The sequence below is a fragment of the Mesitornis unicolor genome, unplaced genomic scaffold, assembly GCF_000695765.1.
Source record: "Mesitornis unicolor isolate BGI_N332 unplaced genomic scaffold, ASM69576v1 scaffold21642, whole genome shotgun sequence".
NCBI classification, from domain to species: domain Eukaryota; kingdom Metazoa; phylum Chordata; class Aves; order Mesitornithiformes; family Mesitornithidae; genus Mesitornis; species Mesitornis unicolor.
The window spans coordinates 8292-23618 of record NW_010168931.1 but is presented as its reverse complement, the minus strand read 5'-3'; the positions used below and the strand labels follow the sequence as shown (position 1 = coordinate 23618).

The following is a 15327-nucleotide window of genomic DNA, read 5'->3' as shown; positions in this document are numbered from 1 at the left end:
AGCAGGAAATCTTGCTATCGCTCATGAAGCTTAGTTGAAATCCTTTTGCCTTTACTCATGATCATAAAAGGTCAACAAATAAAACCATAAAGTGACTTACTTTCCATCCATCCCAAACAGAGTTATAGACATTAAGGCTTCATTATTAAGTTTGGAAACTTAAACATCACCAGACAGAAAGCATATGTGGAGACATGTTAGTATTAAATATTCTGGAATGTGGGCAGAGTACAACATTGGCAGAGTTTCTCATCTTTTATAAAAGGACTAATAGAACAGAATATCGACCACTACATTTTATAAGACAGTAATTTGAACACATTTACTGTATCGGGAAACAACATGTTTGTTAAGCTGGTGTTACCAACATCTGAAGTCTCAGCTCTTCATCTTCCACATCTGCTAAGCACTCTGACAGCTGGCTTGCATGAAGTCAGACATAAATTATTCGCAATCCACTTGGCTCTTTGAAGGATGATTGCATCAGCCAATAGATTTACTTTGGACTGAGAAGAACAGAAATCAAACTTTCTGCTTAAAAGAGCTTGTGGTCCCTATCACAGAGTCACAGAAGGGTAGGGGTTGGAAGGGGCCTCTGAAGATCATCTAGTCCAAACCCCTGCTAGAGCAGGATCACCTGGGGAAGATCACACAGAAATGTGGCCAGGTGGGTTTTTAATGCCTCCAGAGAAGGAGACTCCACAACCTCTCTGGGCAGCCTGTTCCAGTGCTCTGTTACCCTCACAGTAAAGAAGCTTTTCCTTAGGTTTAAGTTGAACTTCTTGTGTACCAGTTTGTGACCATTTCCCTGTGTCCTGTTGCTGAGCACAACCGAGAAGAGTCTGGTCACGTCTTCCTGATCTCTGCCCTTTAGATATTTATAAGCTTTAATGAGATCCCCCCTCAGTCTCCTCTTCTCCAGGCTAAACAGACCCAGCTCTCTCAACCTTTCCTCATATGGGAGATGCTCCAGTCCCCTCATCATTTTAATGGCTCTACGCTGGACTCTCTCCGGTAGTTCCTTGTCCTTTTTGAACTGGAGAGCCCAGTATTGCAGATGTGGCCTCACCAGGGCAGAGCAGAAGGGGAGGATAACCTTTCTTAACCTACTGGCCACACTTTTCTTAATGCACCCCAGGATGGTATTGGTCTTCTTCACTATTAGGGCACATTGGTGGCTCATGGTCAGCCTACTGTCCACCAGGACTCCCAGGTCCTTTTTCCCTGAGCTGCCCTCAGCAGGGCAGGCCCTGTCCTGTACTGATACATGGGGTTGTTCTTCCCCAGATACAGTACCCTACACGTGCCCTTTTCGAATTTCATTACATTTCTCCCTGCTCAACCTTCCAGCCTGTCCAGGTCATGCTGAATGGCAGCACGGCCTTCTGGTGTGTCAGCCACTCCTCCCAGCTTTGTATCATCAGCAAATTTATTGAAGGTACACTCTGTCCCGTCATCCAGCTCATTGCTGAATATATTGAACAAAGCTGGACCCAGTACCATTCTGAGGAACACTACTGGACACAGGCCACCAAGTAGACTCTGCCCCACTAACCACAGCTCTCAGTTCTGCCCTTAAGCCAGTTCCCAGTCCACCTCACTATCCAGTCATCTAATCCACTCTTAATTTTGGCTGTGAGGATGTCATGGGAGATGATGTTGAAAGCCTTGCTGAAGTCAAGGTAGAGCACATATCCAATGCACTTCTTCCTGTTTTGCCTTAAGCAAAAAGTATTCAGGTATCCTCATGTTGTCACCTTGCTGAAGTAATGCTACTCCCCAGAGCTAAAGTATCTGACAAACTTCAGTTGCTTCAGAGCAAAGGAACTGTCCACCTTCCCAACCCACCTCTTCCAACAACATATTTCTCAATGATGGATATGTTAATCTTTTCTTTACATGGATGACACTTTAGCTGGTATCAGAATTATTCTGTTAGGAAACCACATCCAGGGGAGATCTTTTAAGGTTTTATGTGAACATCCTGCATGTAAGTCTGGATAGCTCATCAGAGGAGGAGGAGTTGCAGCTTTCCATCATCTGTAACAGAATGCGTTTCTGAGCCCTTTGTCACTACCTAGCAAGGTGTACACAGGTTATTTTCTAATTATGCCTTTTTCGTGTTCATTGAGAGTTTATTGTGAGTTTTCTCATCTCTTGTTACCAATATTGTACTTGTGGTTTTTTGCCCAAAATATTATCGAGCTGTCATTATATAGAGCTATTCATAGAAGCTCCAAGATCTCTTTCCAGAATAGATCTAAAAGACTGATTTGATTTTTGAATAGTTATTTCCCCGTGCACCTTACAATTAAATATCATCTGATATATTATTGTTTACTCGGTCAATATAATGAAACACTTCTATATTTCACTGTCAATTTCTTGTTTTTAGTACTTTCTTGTCAACAGCCTTTTTCATGTCACTGTTGATGCACTCCTCCAGATGACTAAGTATGTCAGGTAGCACATGTTCTAGCACAGATTCTTGGGGAACTTCCCTAGGACAACTCTTCATTGTGACAAAGATGACTATTTATTCATGTCTTTTATTACTTACTAATTAACCCACTATTAATCTGTGAGTCAATGACCTCTTTTATTCCATGGCATGTAAGAGTGTATATTATGCAAAGAAGCTCATGAAGTTTTCAAATAAAAATAGTACATTATATGAAATGCATCCCCCTTTAAAGTCTGTTTCATTAGTATAGTATACATTCACTCTGAATCTATAATATAGTATCTTTAAACAATCTTCTGTCTCTTTGAAAACATTTTTTCCTTTTGGCCACGAGTTTTAATTAATATTTATAACTTGATCATTTTAACGTAATTCCCTCTTTGAAAAAAGCCCTACCAGAAAGATTTTTTTACAGCCTTTTGAATTCCTGTAAAGATATTGAACTTGCATACACGGTGGTAGCTGTTGGCCACCAATACAGAGTAGTTGCTCAGTAAAGACATTTTGAATCAGAGCCTACACACTGCTCAGGGCCAGTTCAAATGGTGCTTTGTCCCTTTGGGATTCTTTGACTCTCTGTTCCAAGAAACAGTCAGAAATCTGTTGAATATAGCTTTGGGTCACAATCTGGTGGGGCAATTGAAATTCCTGGATTTTTTGAGTTTTCTGCTTTTGCAGTCTCTCAAATATTATAAATAGAGTTTAGTCATTCCAGGTACTCTCACCATTTTGCATGGCTTTAATCCAGTATTTTTCCTGTGTAGGCATGAATTTACTTGTGATGCAATTAATTCCCAGCTTGCTGTAACAAGTACCACTACTTCTTCATCTATAGTACTCCTTTGTCATTGCAACATTAGGTTGTACTCAGGAATGATGGTAAAAAAAGGAAAGTCCTTAAAAGTGTGCCAGATCAAAGCTGCTGTAATTTTTGGTGTAGGTTAGATAAATAAGAACTGATCCTCAATTTAGCACTAGATAACTAGTTACATTTTGTTCCTGTGTTTTGTTTTTTTTTTCTGAGGCAAGCTGCCAAATCTTTTGAGGCTTAATGTTCTAATGTCATAACATTCAAGCTGCTTGATTCCTAGGTGAAGTATTGCAAATAGCCTGATTTTAATTATTTGTCTTTTGTGGTTTTGTTTTGAAAAAACAGTATGAGAATGATAATAACATGCCTCTGTGGCTGCATATACTGGAAATATACAACCTGTAATTCTCCCCTCTCCCATTTTTCAGACACAAAAGGAGCAGGGGCCAGTGTACCCTGTCCATATGGTTATAGAATTTGGAGAGCTGATTATGGCTGCATACAAAATGTCAGTGACTTAATTTGACATCCATTATAAATCTAAAGCAAAAAAGTCTAACAAACTTTTGCTTGATATGGATGATTTGTGTGCAAATTCTTTGCAGATAATGCCTGAAGTTTGATGTGGATGAATAATGCAGATGAGCATTTCATGCATGCAAAGTTTTTGTTTCTCTTGCTGCTTTATACTGAATCTGATTAGGTTAGAGTCAAAACCTAAGCAACTCCTGCTTTGGCCAGGAATATTTAAATTGCCTTATCCAGAATATCTATTTGCATGTATCAGACAACTGAAAAAAACAAAGTTGGAATTTTTTATAAGTTCTCAATGTTGGATAAGCTTGGCTCAGTACCAGAGTCAATGAAAAAACCTCAATTGTTTTCAATAACGGTGCACTAACCATTACCATGTTGAAAAACAAACCTCAGAAGCATTTTCCTCATGGGAAAATTGTGAAATACACTTGTGCATAAGTGCCAAATGCAGACTTAGTGTTTCTAGGGTCACTGTTTGTTATTTAAAGGAAACCTCTTGTTTACATGACAGCTGAACTTCGTACAAGTCTCTTAACAAATATGGCTGCATTCAGTTAAGTGGCCAGGTTGCTGAGAAGCGATATTATTAATTTATGACACTAGCTATGTGAAAGCTTTGTAAAAAAGAATGTTTTAAACAAATGAACACAAGTGTTGAATAATAATTTATTAAAAATTATTTCAATGATCAAGAGAATTCTGCTATTAATCTGAATCATTATATTTAAATAGGATTTGTGTATGTTCTCTTCATTGAATAACTTAAAAACAGTTAGACTGAGTATATGGAGGAGATGTTTTTAAATTCACAGAATCACAGAATCACAGAACGTTAGGGATTGGAAGGGACCTCAAAAGATCATCTAGTCCAATCCCCCTGCCGGAGCAGGAACGCCTAGATGAGGTTGCACAGGAAGGCGTCCAGGCGGGTTTTGAATGTCTCCAGAGAAGGAGACTCCACAACCTCTCTGGGCAGCCTGTTCCAGTGCTCTGTTACCCTCACTGAGAAGAAGTTTCTTCTCAAATTTAAGTGGAAATTAAATTGCCAGACTCTGTAACTTTTGGTATGGATTTAAGAGAAGATGGAGGAAGGAGAGAGCAGCCCTTCCAATCCCTCTGCTCTGCCCAGACCATCATCACTCAGACCATTCCTGTTAGCTACTTGTCTAAAAACCTGCAAGGCTGGAGATTGCACAGCCTCTGTAGGGCTGTCTGTGCCTCTGTTTACATATCCATACTGTGGGGATGGGTTTCCCTAGCTGTGGCAGTGATGTTTCAGCTGTTCAGGGCCATGTGAGCAGCCACACTGAATTAGGTCCATGATCCAAGTTATCTTCTGCCCTGTTGCAACAGTGCCTGACTCCAGATGCTTCAGAAGATTATGAGGTATAAGATGTGGAGATCTGAGATGATTTGCCTGTTCTGAATTATTTTATACATAAATAAGGGCACGATCGACCCTAATGCATGAAATGTCATCTCCCAAAATCTGTTAGCATTGCAAATTGAATATTCTTGCTAGCTTTATATAATTTTGGCCATGCAATTTTTTTCCTTCTTAACATTCAGTAGCAGTGAGTGTCATAGTTTATCTGTGCATTGTATGAAAAGTTATTTCCTTTTATCAGGCTTAAATTTGTTGTCTTTCCATTTCATTCACTGTCCCCTGTATTGTGTGTTAGGCAATATGGCAAAGAAAACCTCTCAACATATCTTCTCTGGAGTATTCATTATTTTTTTGCTGTTTCCCTTGCTGATGTTCTTTTAGAGATGAACAATCCATTTCTTTTCAGTACTTCTTAGATGACATTTTCCTTATTCTTCCCATAAGCCATCATAATTTTGCAATACTTTTTTCTTGAGATGATGCCACTGTTATTGTACACAGTATTTGAAGGAAACCCACAATGCTGCTTATTTATACAATGAAATTCTATTAATTTCCCTGCTGTTTTTCATTGCAATTCATATTCATGTTAGCAACTTGTTTACTTTTTTTTTTAACTGCAGCCACACTTGGAATTGAAATGATAATTGAGTTATTTTGCTTTAAACTGAATGTGCTTGAGGTGAATTGAAGGTTTTATTTCCATCATTAAACCCAAAGCTGAGTGTTTTATTAAGATTGTATTCTGGTGGTGAAAGATATATGCATGACTATATTGCTTATTTTGTCTTGTACTGCTCTGCTGGACAGTTAAGTATCACAATGCTACTTTTTAATGAACGCTAATTAAGAGCTTGCGCCAGACTGTTGTGAGATGGTATTTAGAGTTGAACTCAGTGTATCGATATTTACAGTCACCGTAGATCTAGTCTTTACTCTTCTAGTGTTTTCCACATTTTACCACATATAGCTTCATGCCCTTTCAAAACCTTTTTCCCAGAGAATTTTTCTCCATATAGACAGCTGAAAAAGCTAAATAAAGACTATTCAAGTAGAAAGCAGTGTGTGCTGCTAGTTTGCCCTTGCAAAATAATTGTGTACACCATGATGAAGTAGGCCTTTAAAGGTACTGTTGAATTCTTTGAGATATGCTTGTTTTGAAGTCATTTACCTTTATTCACTGGAGACATTAATTTTTTTTTTTATTTTCTGTGCCAGACACAAGGGCTATAGATGTCACTGCAGCTTGAATAATTAAAATATTCTAGCTTGCACACCCTGGTAACTGATGCAACTTAAAGCATAGTGTGCTTGCTTAAATGAGCTTACAGGTCAGATGTCACCTTTTACATTAACTTCTCAGCAAGTGAACTCAAATTTGCTAGACTGAGCCAGCAAAAGGTTTTGAAAATAAGATTCTGAAGCTTTTGTTGTTTAACTGCATGTCCCATGAATGTTGCCACAAAATAATGCTCTTTAGGGAGCTGAGAATTATTTTTGTTCTTGCGTTTCCTGTGATTTCTTCATTCTACCTTCCTCACTCAACAGCATTTGCTTAGAAAGATGTATAGGAAAACTCAAAATACCATGTGTTAAAAGTTGATGTGACTTGAAAAATATTTTTTGTGAACTTGTAAGTTATTTCTCCCTATTCTGGTGAAGTGCAAATTGACTTTCAGCTGAAGACTTTAATGGCCAAGACTCATTTATATTGACTGCTGCAAGAACATTTTTGTTAATTGAATGCAGTCTAAGAGCATTACATGGCATGTTTTTGCAGACATTGATGAATGTGGAACTGGAAGGCATAGCTGTGCCAATGACACTATTTGCTTTAACTTGGATGGTGGGTATGACTGTCGATGTCCCCATGGCAAGAACTGCACAGGAGACTGTATCCATGAAGACAAAATCAAGCACAACGGTCAGATTTGGGTGCTGGAGAATGACAGATGCTCTGTCTGCTCGTGCCAGGTCAGTATAAATAGAAGCAGCTGCTTCTGCAAGATGGTGGTATGGATGAAAGGAAGAGTGAGCGATTCCAGTGAAATTCCTGTTTTAGTTGCCTTCTCAGGTGGGATGCTACAGAAAAATGGAATTATTTATTATATAGGGTTTTGAGGAGAGCTTCTCTCTTCAACCTGCACAAGAAGAACTTCCATGGGAGGTTTATTACATGATACTGCAAGAAGGATGATAGTACTCTTTTTGTTAGCAGAGATGCCACCTGTGTTTTCTGTGTGGGAGTAATGCCATTTTCATGCAAAGAAACTGTCTGTCTAGACACATATTGGTGGCCTGACGCTGATATCTTTAGCAGATGGCTATAAATAGATGTTCTGTATCTTCAGAGTAATTCAGCTTAACTTTCTCAAATGTTTGCTGCGGGAAACTTGATTTTAAGCTAAATGCTGATGAAGTATGAAGGCCCAATGCACAGCTGAGAAAGTCCTGAGCAGATCAGCAGCTCGAGTTTCATGGGCGTGAATTTAATTTCATACTACCTATCATCGTCTTTAAGTGAATAATTACAGAAGTTTAAAACAAGACTTGACTAGTCTCATATGGATATGTGAATGACATAAATGTAGTGCAATCCATTAAAATTTGACCCTCGGGAAAGACACCCTTGAGTTTCATCACCTTAGAGGAGAGCTGTCGGAAGGTCGGTTGTATGAAGGATGTATCTAAGACAACTGCGGAACTTTACGGTAGTTACTGAGTGTGCATTGTAGTTTCTGCCTCTGTTGGAACTGTATTTTGACAAAGGTATCTTATAATGGAAAAACTAATGAGCTGCTAGTGGCTTAGAATCATGCCAAAAGATCAAATTTTGCTACTAGTGCTGCTGGAATTGTGCAAATTTCTGCCATCTCTCTGTGTCTGTCTTCCAACAACAGAGTGGATATGTGATGTGCCGACGAATGGTCTGTGACTGTGAAAATCCCACCGTTGACCTGTTTTGCTGTCCTGAATGTGACCCGAGGCTCAGCAGTCAATGTTTACATCAGAGTGGGGAGCTTTCCTACAACAGCGGAGACTCCTGGATACAGAACTGTCAGCAGTGTCGCTGTTTGGTGAGGCTCCTGATTACAGCAGCAGATAGAGGAGGGAAAAAGGATATGAAATATTCTGTTCTGTCAATAGTTAATTTTCATGCATTAGTATCGCTTTAATTTCCTCTGGAGTATGTGTATAATTGAAATCTGGTTTTCATGGATATTTATCAATATTGTCAAGTTCCAGTAAAAAGTGCATTTTGACACAATAGACATAATAGAAATTTAATCATGAAGATTGTTTCAGCAAAAAGGGGAGGTCATTTGGATATGGCACCTACACAGCAACATTCATATGTTCACTCATTCAAAGACCAATGTAGCTGTATAAGGAAATTCTAAATGTTTATTTATTATTGTGGTTGGTAATTTCAAAGATGCTGATAGACTAAAATTTACTTATTCATTCAGACAATTCTGAGCAACAGAAAAAAATAATAGGACTTGATGCATTTTTCAAAATAGTGAAATGAGTTTTGAAAAAAAAAATCTTTTAAAGCTTGTGATCTTTTTCCTGGGCATGTATTCCAGAGTCCGAGTAAAAACTGTTCTGCATAATGATGCTCAAGAAGTTTCCATGGCAGAAAAAAAGTCCCAAGATAAAACAACTAGCTTTTGTCACAGGTTATCTCCAAATGTAAAGCCTAGTCCATCTAGCAGCTTTCCGTTGTCAGGGTATCATGAATAACAACCAGAAACCAATTTCTGTAGACATTGTTCTTTCGGTGTTACTGCTGCTAAAATCCAATGAAATAGATTCCCAGGTGATTCTTTATATGTCTTAAAAACAAAACAAAATAAAACCACCTACAGTTTGGGATTTTAATAGATTTTATTTTTTCAAGATACTATGTCTGTAACTAAAGACTGCTTTCTTTCAGCTCTCATGGTTTTTTTTTGGGGGGGTGACATCATATTGTCTACTCCTTCTACTGTCAATCAAAAAAAAAAAAGTCAAGATCAGTGACTGTGTTTAAGATTGCTTGTATTCTTACCATGGTCTTAGAGACTTGATTTAGTAGTAGACAGGTTGTGGTTGGACTCAATGATCTTAAAGGACTTTTCCAACCAAATTATTCTCATTCTATGATTCTATGTGATTAAAAAAGAGGAAAATTGACTCAGGTGAAAATTTTGTAAACGGGTAACTTCACAATACTTCCTGCAACAAGAGGAGTAAATTTGGAGCTATGGCACATCCCTGCGAATTTTTATCTGCTTTTGCACTGGAAATACTGAACCTATAATTCTCAAAGCCTTGGATACAGTTTTTGTGAATAAACTTCTTTCCTAGGGCCAAATACTGTTTTCTGCCCCCCTTAAATCCAGACTACTCAATCTGTGTTTCAAATGCACTAATATGCATTAATGACTTCTGTGAAGTCTTTTCTTTGACGAGTACATCTGAAACTTTGGACCTTGTCCAGCACTGAAGGGAAGCTGACCCCAAGTTCTAGTAACTGATGTGAATATTTGGACATCTTCAAATTTGTGTACAGGCAAATCGTAACTTCCCCTAAGAATATTCTGGCCCAGTGAAAGTCTCTCTTTTCACCTTTTCATGCTCTTGACTGCACTGAACCCATCATGCAGAAGGTGTGATTAAGTTTGGAAGTTCAGGTATTCTGATTGCAACACTTGAAATGGATGGTAAGTGGGTGGAGGTCCTCTCACTGAAAATGTGCTGCTATTCGCTGCTACATTGGGCTGCTAGTAGCTTGAAACCCATAGTTCAGTCAATGCATTTCTAACCATGGCAAAGATAAACTCTAACCCCCTGAATTTCACAGAATCACAGAATCATTAAGGTTGGAAAAGATGTCTAAGATCATCAACCTAACATCACCATTCCCACTAAATCATGTCCTGAACTTGAAAGCTTTATATGGCGAGCCAAAGTCCAGATAGAAGTAAGAACCAGATAAAACAGGAGATTTCGAAGCACTTTTGCAGTACAGCCCTCTTATGGCTTCTGTTACTTCCAGAAGTAGAGCTTCACAGGAACAGATCCATATTCTGTGTTGCATGACATTTATGGAGAATTTTCAGCTGCAACTTGATGCAGAGTGTGTTGAAGTGAAAACTAATACACTTTTTGAATAGCATGGAAAAGAAGGCATCCAACCTGCTGTGTCTCCCACAGGCAATGAATATCAGTGTTCTGTGCACTGACTTCTGAATAGGACCATATGGATAAAATTAGCCAGTTAAGAAACATAATGCAAAGTCAGAGGAATGGGTAATGAGACAAAGTAGGAGCTAATAATCTTCTCTTGTTCTTGTAATATTTATAAACAGCAAGGCGAAGTTGATTGCTGGCCCTTGCCATGCCCAGAGGTGGACTGTGAGTTCAGCATCCTCCCCGAGAATGAGTGCTGCCCACGCTGTGTCACTGACCCCTGCCAGGCAGACACCATTCGCAATGACATCACTAAAACCTGCCTGGATGAAACCAACATCGTTCGCTTCACTGGATCTTCTTGGATTAAGCACGGCACAGAGTGCACCCTCTGCCAGTGCAAGGTAAGGAGCATAAAATTTAAGCTGAGATGTCGCTTTCCCAGGTTGTTCTGTGGCATATAAATATTAATGCACTGAGTCCAGTTGGTGGGTAGCTGGTACCTATGCTTGCTTTAAAGCAAAACTTCATTCTTGCATGTGCTAGAAGGGTGGTTTAATGTGCTAGCAAGTCAGAAGCAGAACAACAACCTACGCTGCAAAGTGCTGTGGCTTTTGTACCATGATAGCTCAGTTCAAGTTTGTTCACAGTTCTTACTGTATAGGTCCATGCTATCTTAGGAACATGCAGTGGTGAATAGGTATGTGAGGCTAGACTTCACACGAAAAAATTGTTCTGTGTGGTACTATAGTGTTATCAGAATCAATTGAATAGCTTTATTGTTTTGAGAATAAAAGGACTAGTTACATGGTTACATAGCTTTCTTGCTTTAAAATTAATACTAAAATCAACATAATGTTTAGAGCATTCAATAGTTTTTGTAGTCAAAGGAATTCATTTTGTGAGGAGAAAAAATAATGGCTATGGGCTTACGTGAATTCTGGCATCTCTTTTTAAAGATGCAAAAGAAAAGGAGGTTAGAATAAGTTTTTACATTCAAAATAAGCCTATAAGGTAAATTATATTTTCCCCCATCCAATACTGAAGAATGGCAAAGAGTATTTCCACACTAGGCAAGAAAAGAAAGACAGCAGGATTCATCCATAGTTCCTTAATTATTACTGAAATTCACAGTTGATTTTGGTCTTTATTCTATGTCCTTCCCAGGCACAATACCTCCTAAACCCTAGTACATGATACAATTAACTGTTTTGAAAAGGTGCTCATAAAATATAATCTAACTTCAACACCTCCTCCTGGGAGAGATGAGGAGTAACAAACCATGTAGAAGTTGTCAAGCACCACCTTCTTCCTCCACTTTGCCTGATGTAATACTGTGCGCAGCAGCAGTCACTGCTGTTGTGGTATAGTTCTGTTACAAGGGAAGTGGTTATGTGCCAAGTAGGTGTAGGCATTTGTCTTGATGTCAGAATGGGTCGGTGGTAAGAAGAAAATGATATGATCTGACAGAGTGGCTAACGGTTAGAAAGTCAGTGCTGCCCAAAGGATGTTGAAACAGGCTTACCTGCAGAAACCTGTACTTTTGGGGTCTGTAGCTGGTGGCATACACCAACTCCAGTGCTAGAAGTTACTTTTTGCTTGTGCAAGTTGCTGAGGTTTGTGTGCCTCAGTTTCCCGATCTGTAAAACAAATAATTATGTGTGATTCTTCTCTAAAGCGCTTTTGAGGTTCGGTGATGGGAAGAAACATGTTCTTCTTCTTGTACTGCCAATCAGTGGCAATGCAGAAGTAATGTATCAGTTTGTCTGATGGCCACCTGTGTGCTGCTCCCATCTGCCCTTTTCTCTTAAGCAAAGACTGAACCTTAAGCCTCGACTGATTCGTATTCAGTGTAAACACATACATAGACTAATAAAATCCATTGCTGCATTGTGAACATATATAAGATTAAAACCAATACTCTGCCAAACCCTATACATTTCATATGGCTCAGGTGAGAATCTGCTTGACAGTGAAGATACACCACTTTATCCCTCAGCAAGCCAAATTTTACTAAATTCTGTTCACAGAGCAATTTTCCTTTTGAAATACACTATCTGTTCATATTGGCAGTTTTTTGATATTGTAGTTCTGCATGCAAGCAGGCCACTCCTTTCAGATCAGGTTAATGCTGTGCCCAATTTGTATAGTTCTCTGGCTCATTTGTCCCGTGTCACCCCACTCTTTTCTCGCAGTTCATCACATGGAAGGTCAAAACTCCGGTCTAAGCCTCTCTAAGCAAGCTGTAGCAAAATAGGTTTACACAAATCCTTTAAGAATTCAGAAACCCAGGTATCAACTAAAGCTGCCTTAGCCACAAAACCCTTTCAAATCACAAATAAAAAAGGTAGACAGTAGGATTGTTTAACCTCCTGTGAAAGGAGTGAAAGAAAATGTTTGCCTTAGTCAGACCGTGGTCTTCAATCAGTCCTGGCAGTTTAGTCAACTGAATGTATTTGGAGTAATTTAAATATAATGCACGCTTTTTATTTGCATTGTAAGAATTGGACTTAAGAAAAGATGTAGTAGAGATGCAGAAAACAATTTCTCCAATACTTTAATGATGTCCGTAGGCAATCTGTTCCCTTAATTGCAAATATTCTCAGAAGAATGTCTGGACTATCATGGAAAACTTTATGTGTTAATGTTTGGTGGTGTTACAGCCAGAATGTATTAACTTGAAGCATTCAGGGCTCAATAAAACCCAGAATCCCTTCTGCCTGATCTAAGTAAAACTCCCAAGTGCCCTGTCTTGCTCAACAGCTTTGCATACTTGGGCTGATGCCTGGTACCTTTATGTCGGGAGCATTTCTTCCAGTGATCCCAGCTTCTCTCAGTTTGGCTGTTGTAGCTCTGGTATGCAGACCACAGCAAACCAAGCATTTAGAGGAATCCTAACAGCCCACTCACTTGGGCAAGGCAAGGACATGACAACAGTATTGTGAACCTGATCAAAGTCTGTGCATGTCTTGTATTTTACAAATCTGTACATTAAAATCTGATGGGTCCTTGCAAATGACTGAGCTTGTTAGATTGGCTTGTTTTGTACAAAATGCTAATTGTTTCATTTCTTTCTTCTGTTTTTCCTTCCTTCAGAATGGCCACGTCTGTTGCTCAGTGGACCCACAGTGCCTTCAGGAACTGTGACACCAACAACCACCTCTCACAAGCAGTTTCTGGTTAAAGAATTTTCATTCACAAAAAAGACCTTCTGACCAAAAATTGTACAAAATTCTAACTAAAATTAGATTGGCTTTGTCCATCTAAAGTGCAGATATGTTACACACTGAATTACCTGGATCAGAGTGAAATTTATGGACTCAAGACAAGCTCAGATGTGTAAACCTTTGTATGAGGTTCGGCCCAAATCTTCTGGCTATTTGTCTGTCTGACATCATTATGCAGAATATTTAGGTTAGTGTAAAGTGACACATTGTAATACTGTACGTAATGATGTCAAGATCCAAAATCGACTAGGAACTCTTACAGGGTCTTCCAAAGCTTTGTGAGTCTAACATTTGACCAGATACAGAGATTTTTTTCCCTAATCATATTTGGATCTGCACAAATGTGTTTGATTGTTCACTGCAGAATTTCGCAGACGTTTGAGTAAAAGGATAAAGCCTTCAGGAATAAAGAATCTAGCAGTGAAGATATGATATGTACAGTATGTGCGCTGAAAAAAAAGGAAGTTATTGTAAAAATAAAAATGCAAACATTTAAAAAAAAAACTGTGATGCACAGGCATGGCTTCTTAATGTTTTCTGTCATCAACGAAAGTCATCAATATTTCCTTGTTTTACTGCACTTACTATTATTTCTTGATTGAATTTGTTCAGTATAAGCTCGTTATTGTGCAAATTTAAATAAATATTTCTCTTACCTTACGTGTCTGTTTGCGCTGTCTTTCCTTTTCAGGGATGTTGTTTTTGTGCTTGTTACTGTACCTTCTCTAGCAGCATGCTTGGGCAGATGGGCAGTACAGGTGGAGTATCACCAGTCTATCTCCTCTACGTATGGGAGCTTCTTCCCCACACAGGCTTATGCCTATCATGTCTTGTTTTTGTTATTCTTCTGAGCACATGTAAATAACTTCATACATCTGAGTCGTTACAGTGGATTGAACAGTAAATTCATGTGACCTAAAGATCAGATGCTACGTGCCAGCAAGGTGCTGTCACCCAGAGTGGGTCCAGCCCATTTGTGTGTGACTTGCATCTGTTCAGATTTACAGGGAATCTTCTCCAGACTCCTCCTTTCTCCAGCTGTCCTGGATTGGTTTGTCTTTCTATAAGCTCCACAGCTGTTTTAGTTGTTTGTGTAAAGTATCTTAATGCATGGGGATCGGTTCAATATGCAAAACCTATTTTCACTACTCTACTGTTAGGATGATAAATAAGAGTCTACCTGACAAAAGCTATGTTATTCTGGGAAGGAAATAAAGAATAAAGCAGGGCTTACAAATTATAGGCTGAAAAGGCTGAATTGTAGGAAATGCATCACAAACAGTGAAGGCAAAACACAAGAGGAAGAGCTGCCCAGGATGGCTGCATCTCTCAAATACTGCTTTAATAGTCATGCTCTTTTCAAAATGCCTTGCTTCTCTCCAGTATCTCTCATACCAGTTCAGTAGATTGTCATGCGACCTGTACAGGTGAAATTTCCATTAATATTACCCCTGTTTATTATGAAATTACAAGGGAAGTCCATGTATATATTTTTTACAAAACAGAATTATTTTCCCACCAACAGATGCTACTTCATGGTGTTGCATCTACAGCAGGAGATCAAAGGAATGCCATGCAACTGCATTTATCTGGTAGGTATTCCCCTGAATCTTAGTATCTGCTGGGTACTGGATGTTTGTGGAGCATGTAATACAAGAGATGCTAGGCGACTTTATGTAAATAATACAAACAAAACCAAGAAACTAAAAATGTGGAAAATATG

The 15327-nt window shown here is 38.8% G+C and overlaps 1 protein-coding gene across 1 annotated transcript in view; it reads left to right on the top strand.

Moving 5' to 3' along the window:
* Positions 1 to 14095, top strand: part of LOC104536553 (protein NEL) — a gene marked incomplete at its 5' end in the record, with an annotated part of 18439 nt that extends 4344 nt beyond the window's left edge. Inside the window, 4 exons of the mRNA XM_010179206.1 lie at positions 6980 to 7173; positions 8100 to 8276; positions 10557 to 10781; positions 13474 to 14095. Of these exons, the coding sequence (XP_010177508.1) occupies positions 6980 to 7173; positions 8100 to 8276; positions 10557 to 10781; positions 13474 to 13524 (647 nt within the window). The remainder of the gene's footprint in view (positions 1 to 6979; positions 7174 to 8099; positions 8277 to 10556; positions 10782 to 13473) is intronic.
* Between the last annotated feature and the right edge of the window lie 1232 nt (positions 14096 to 15327).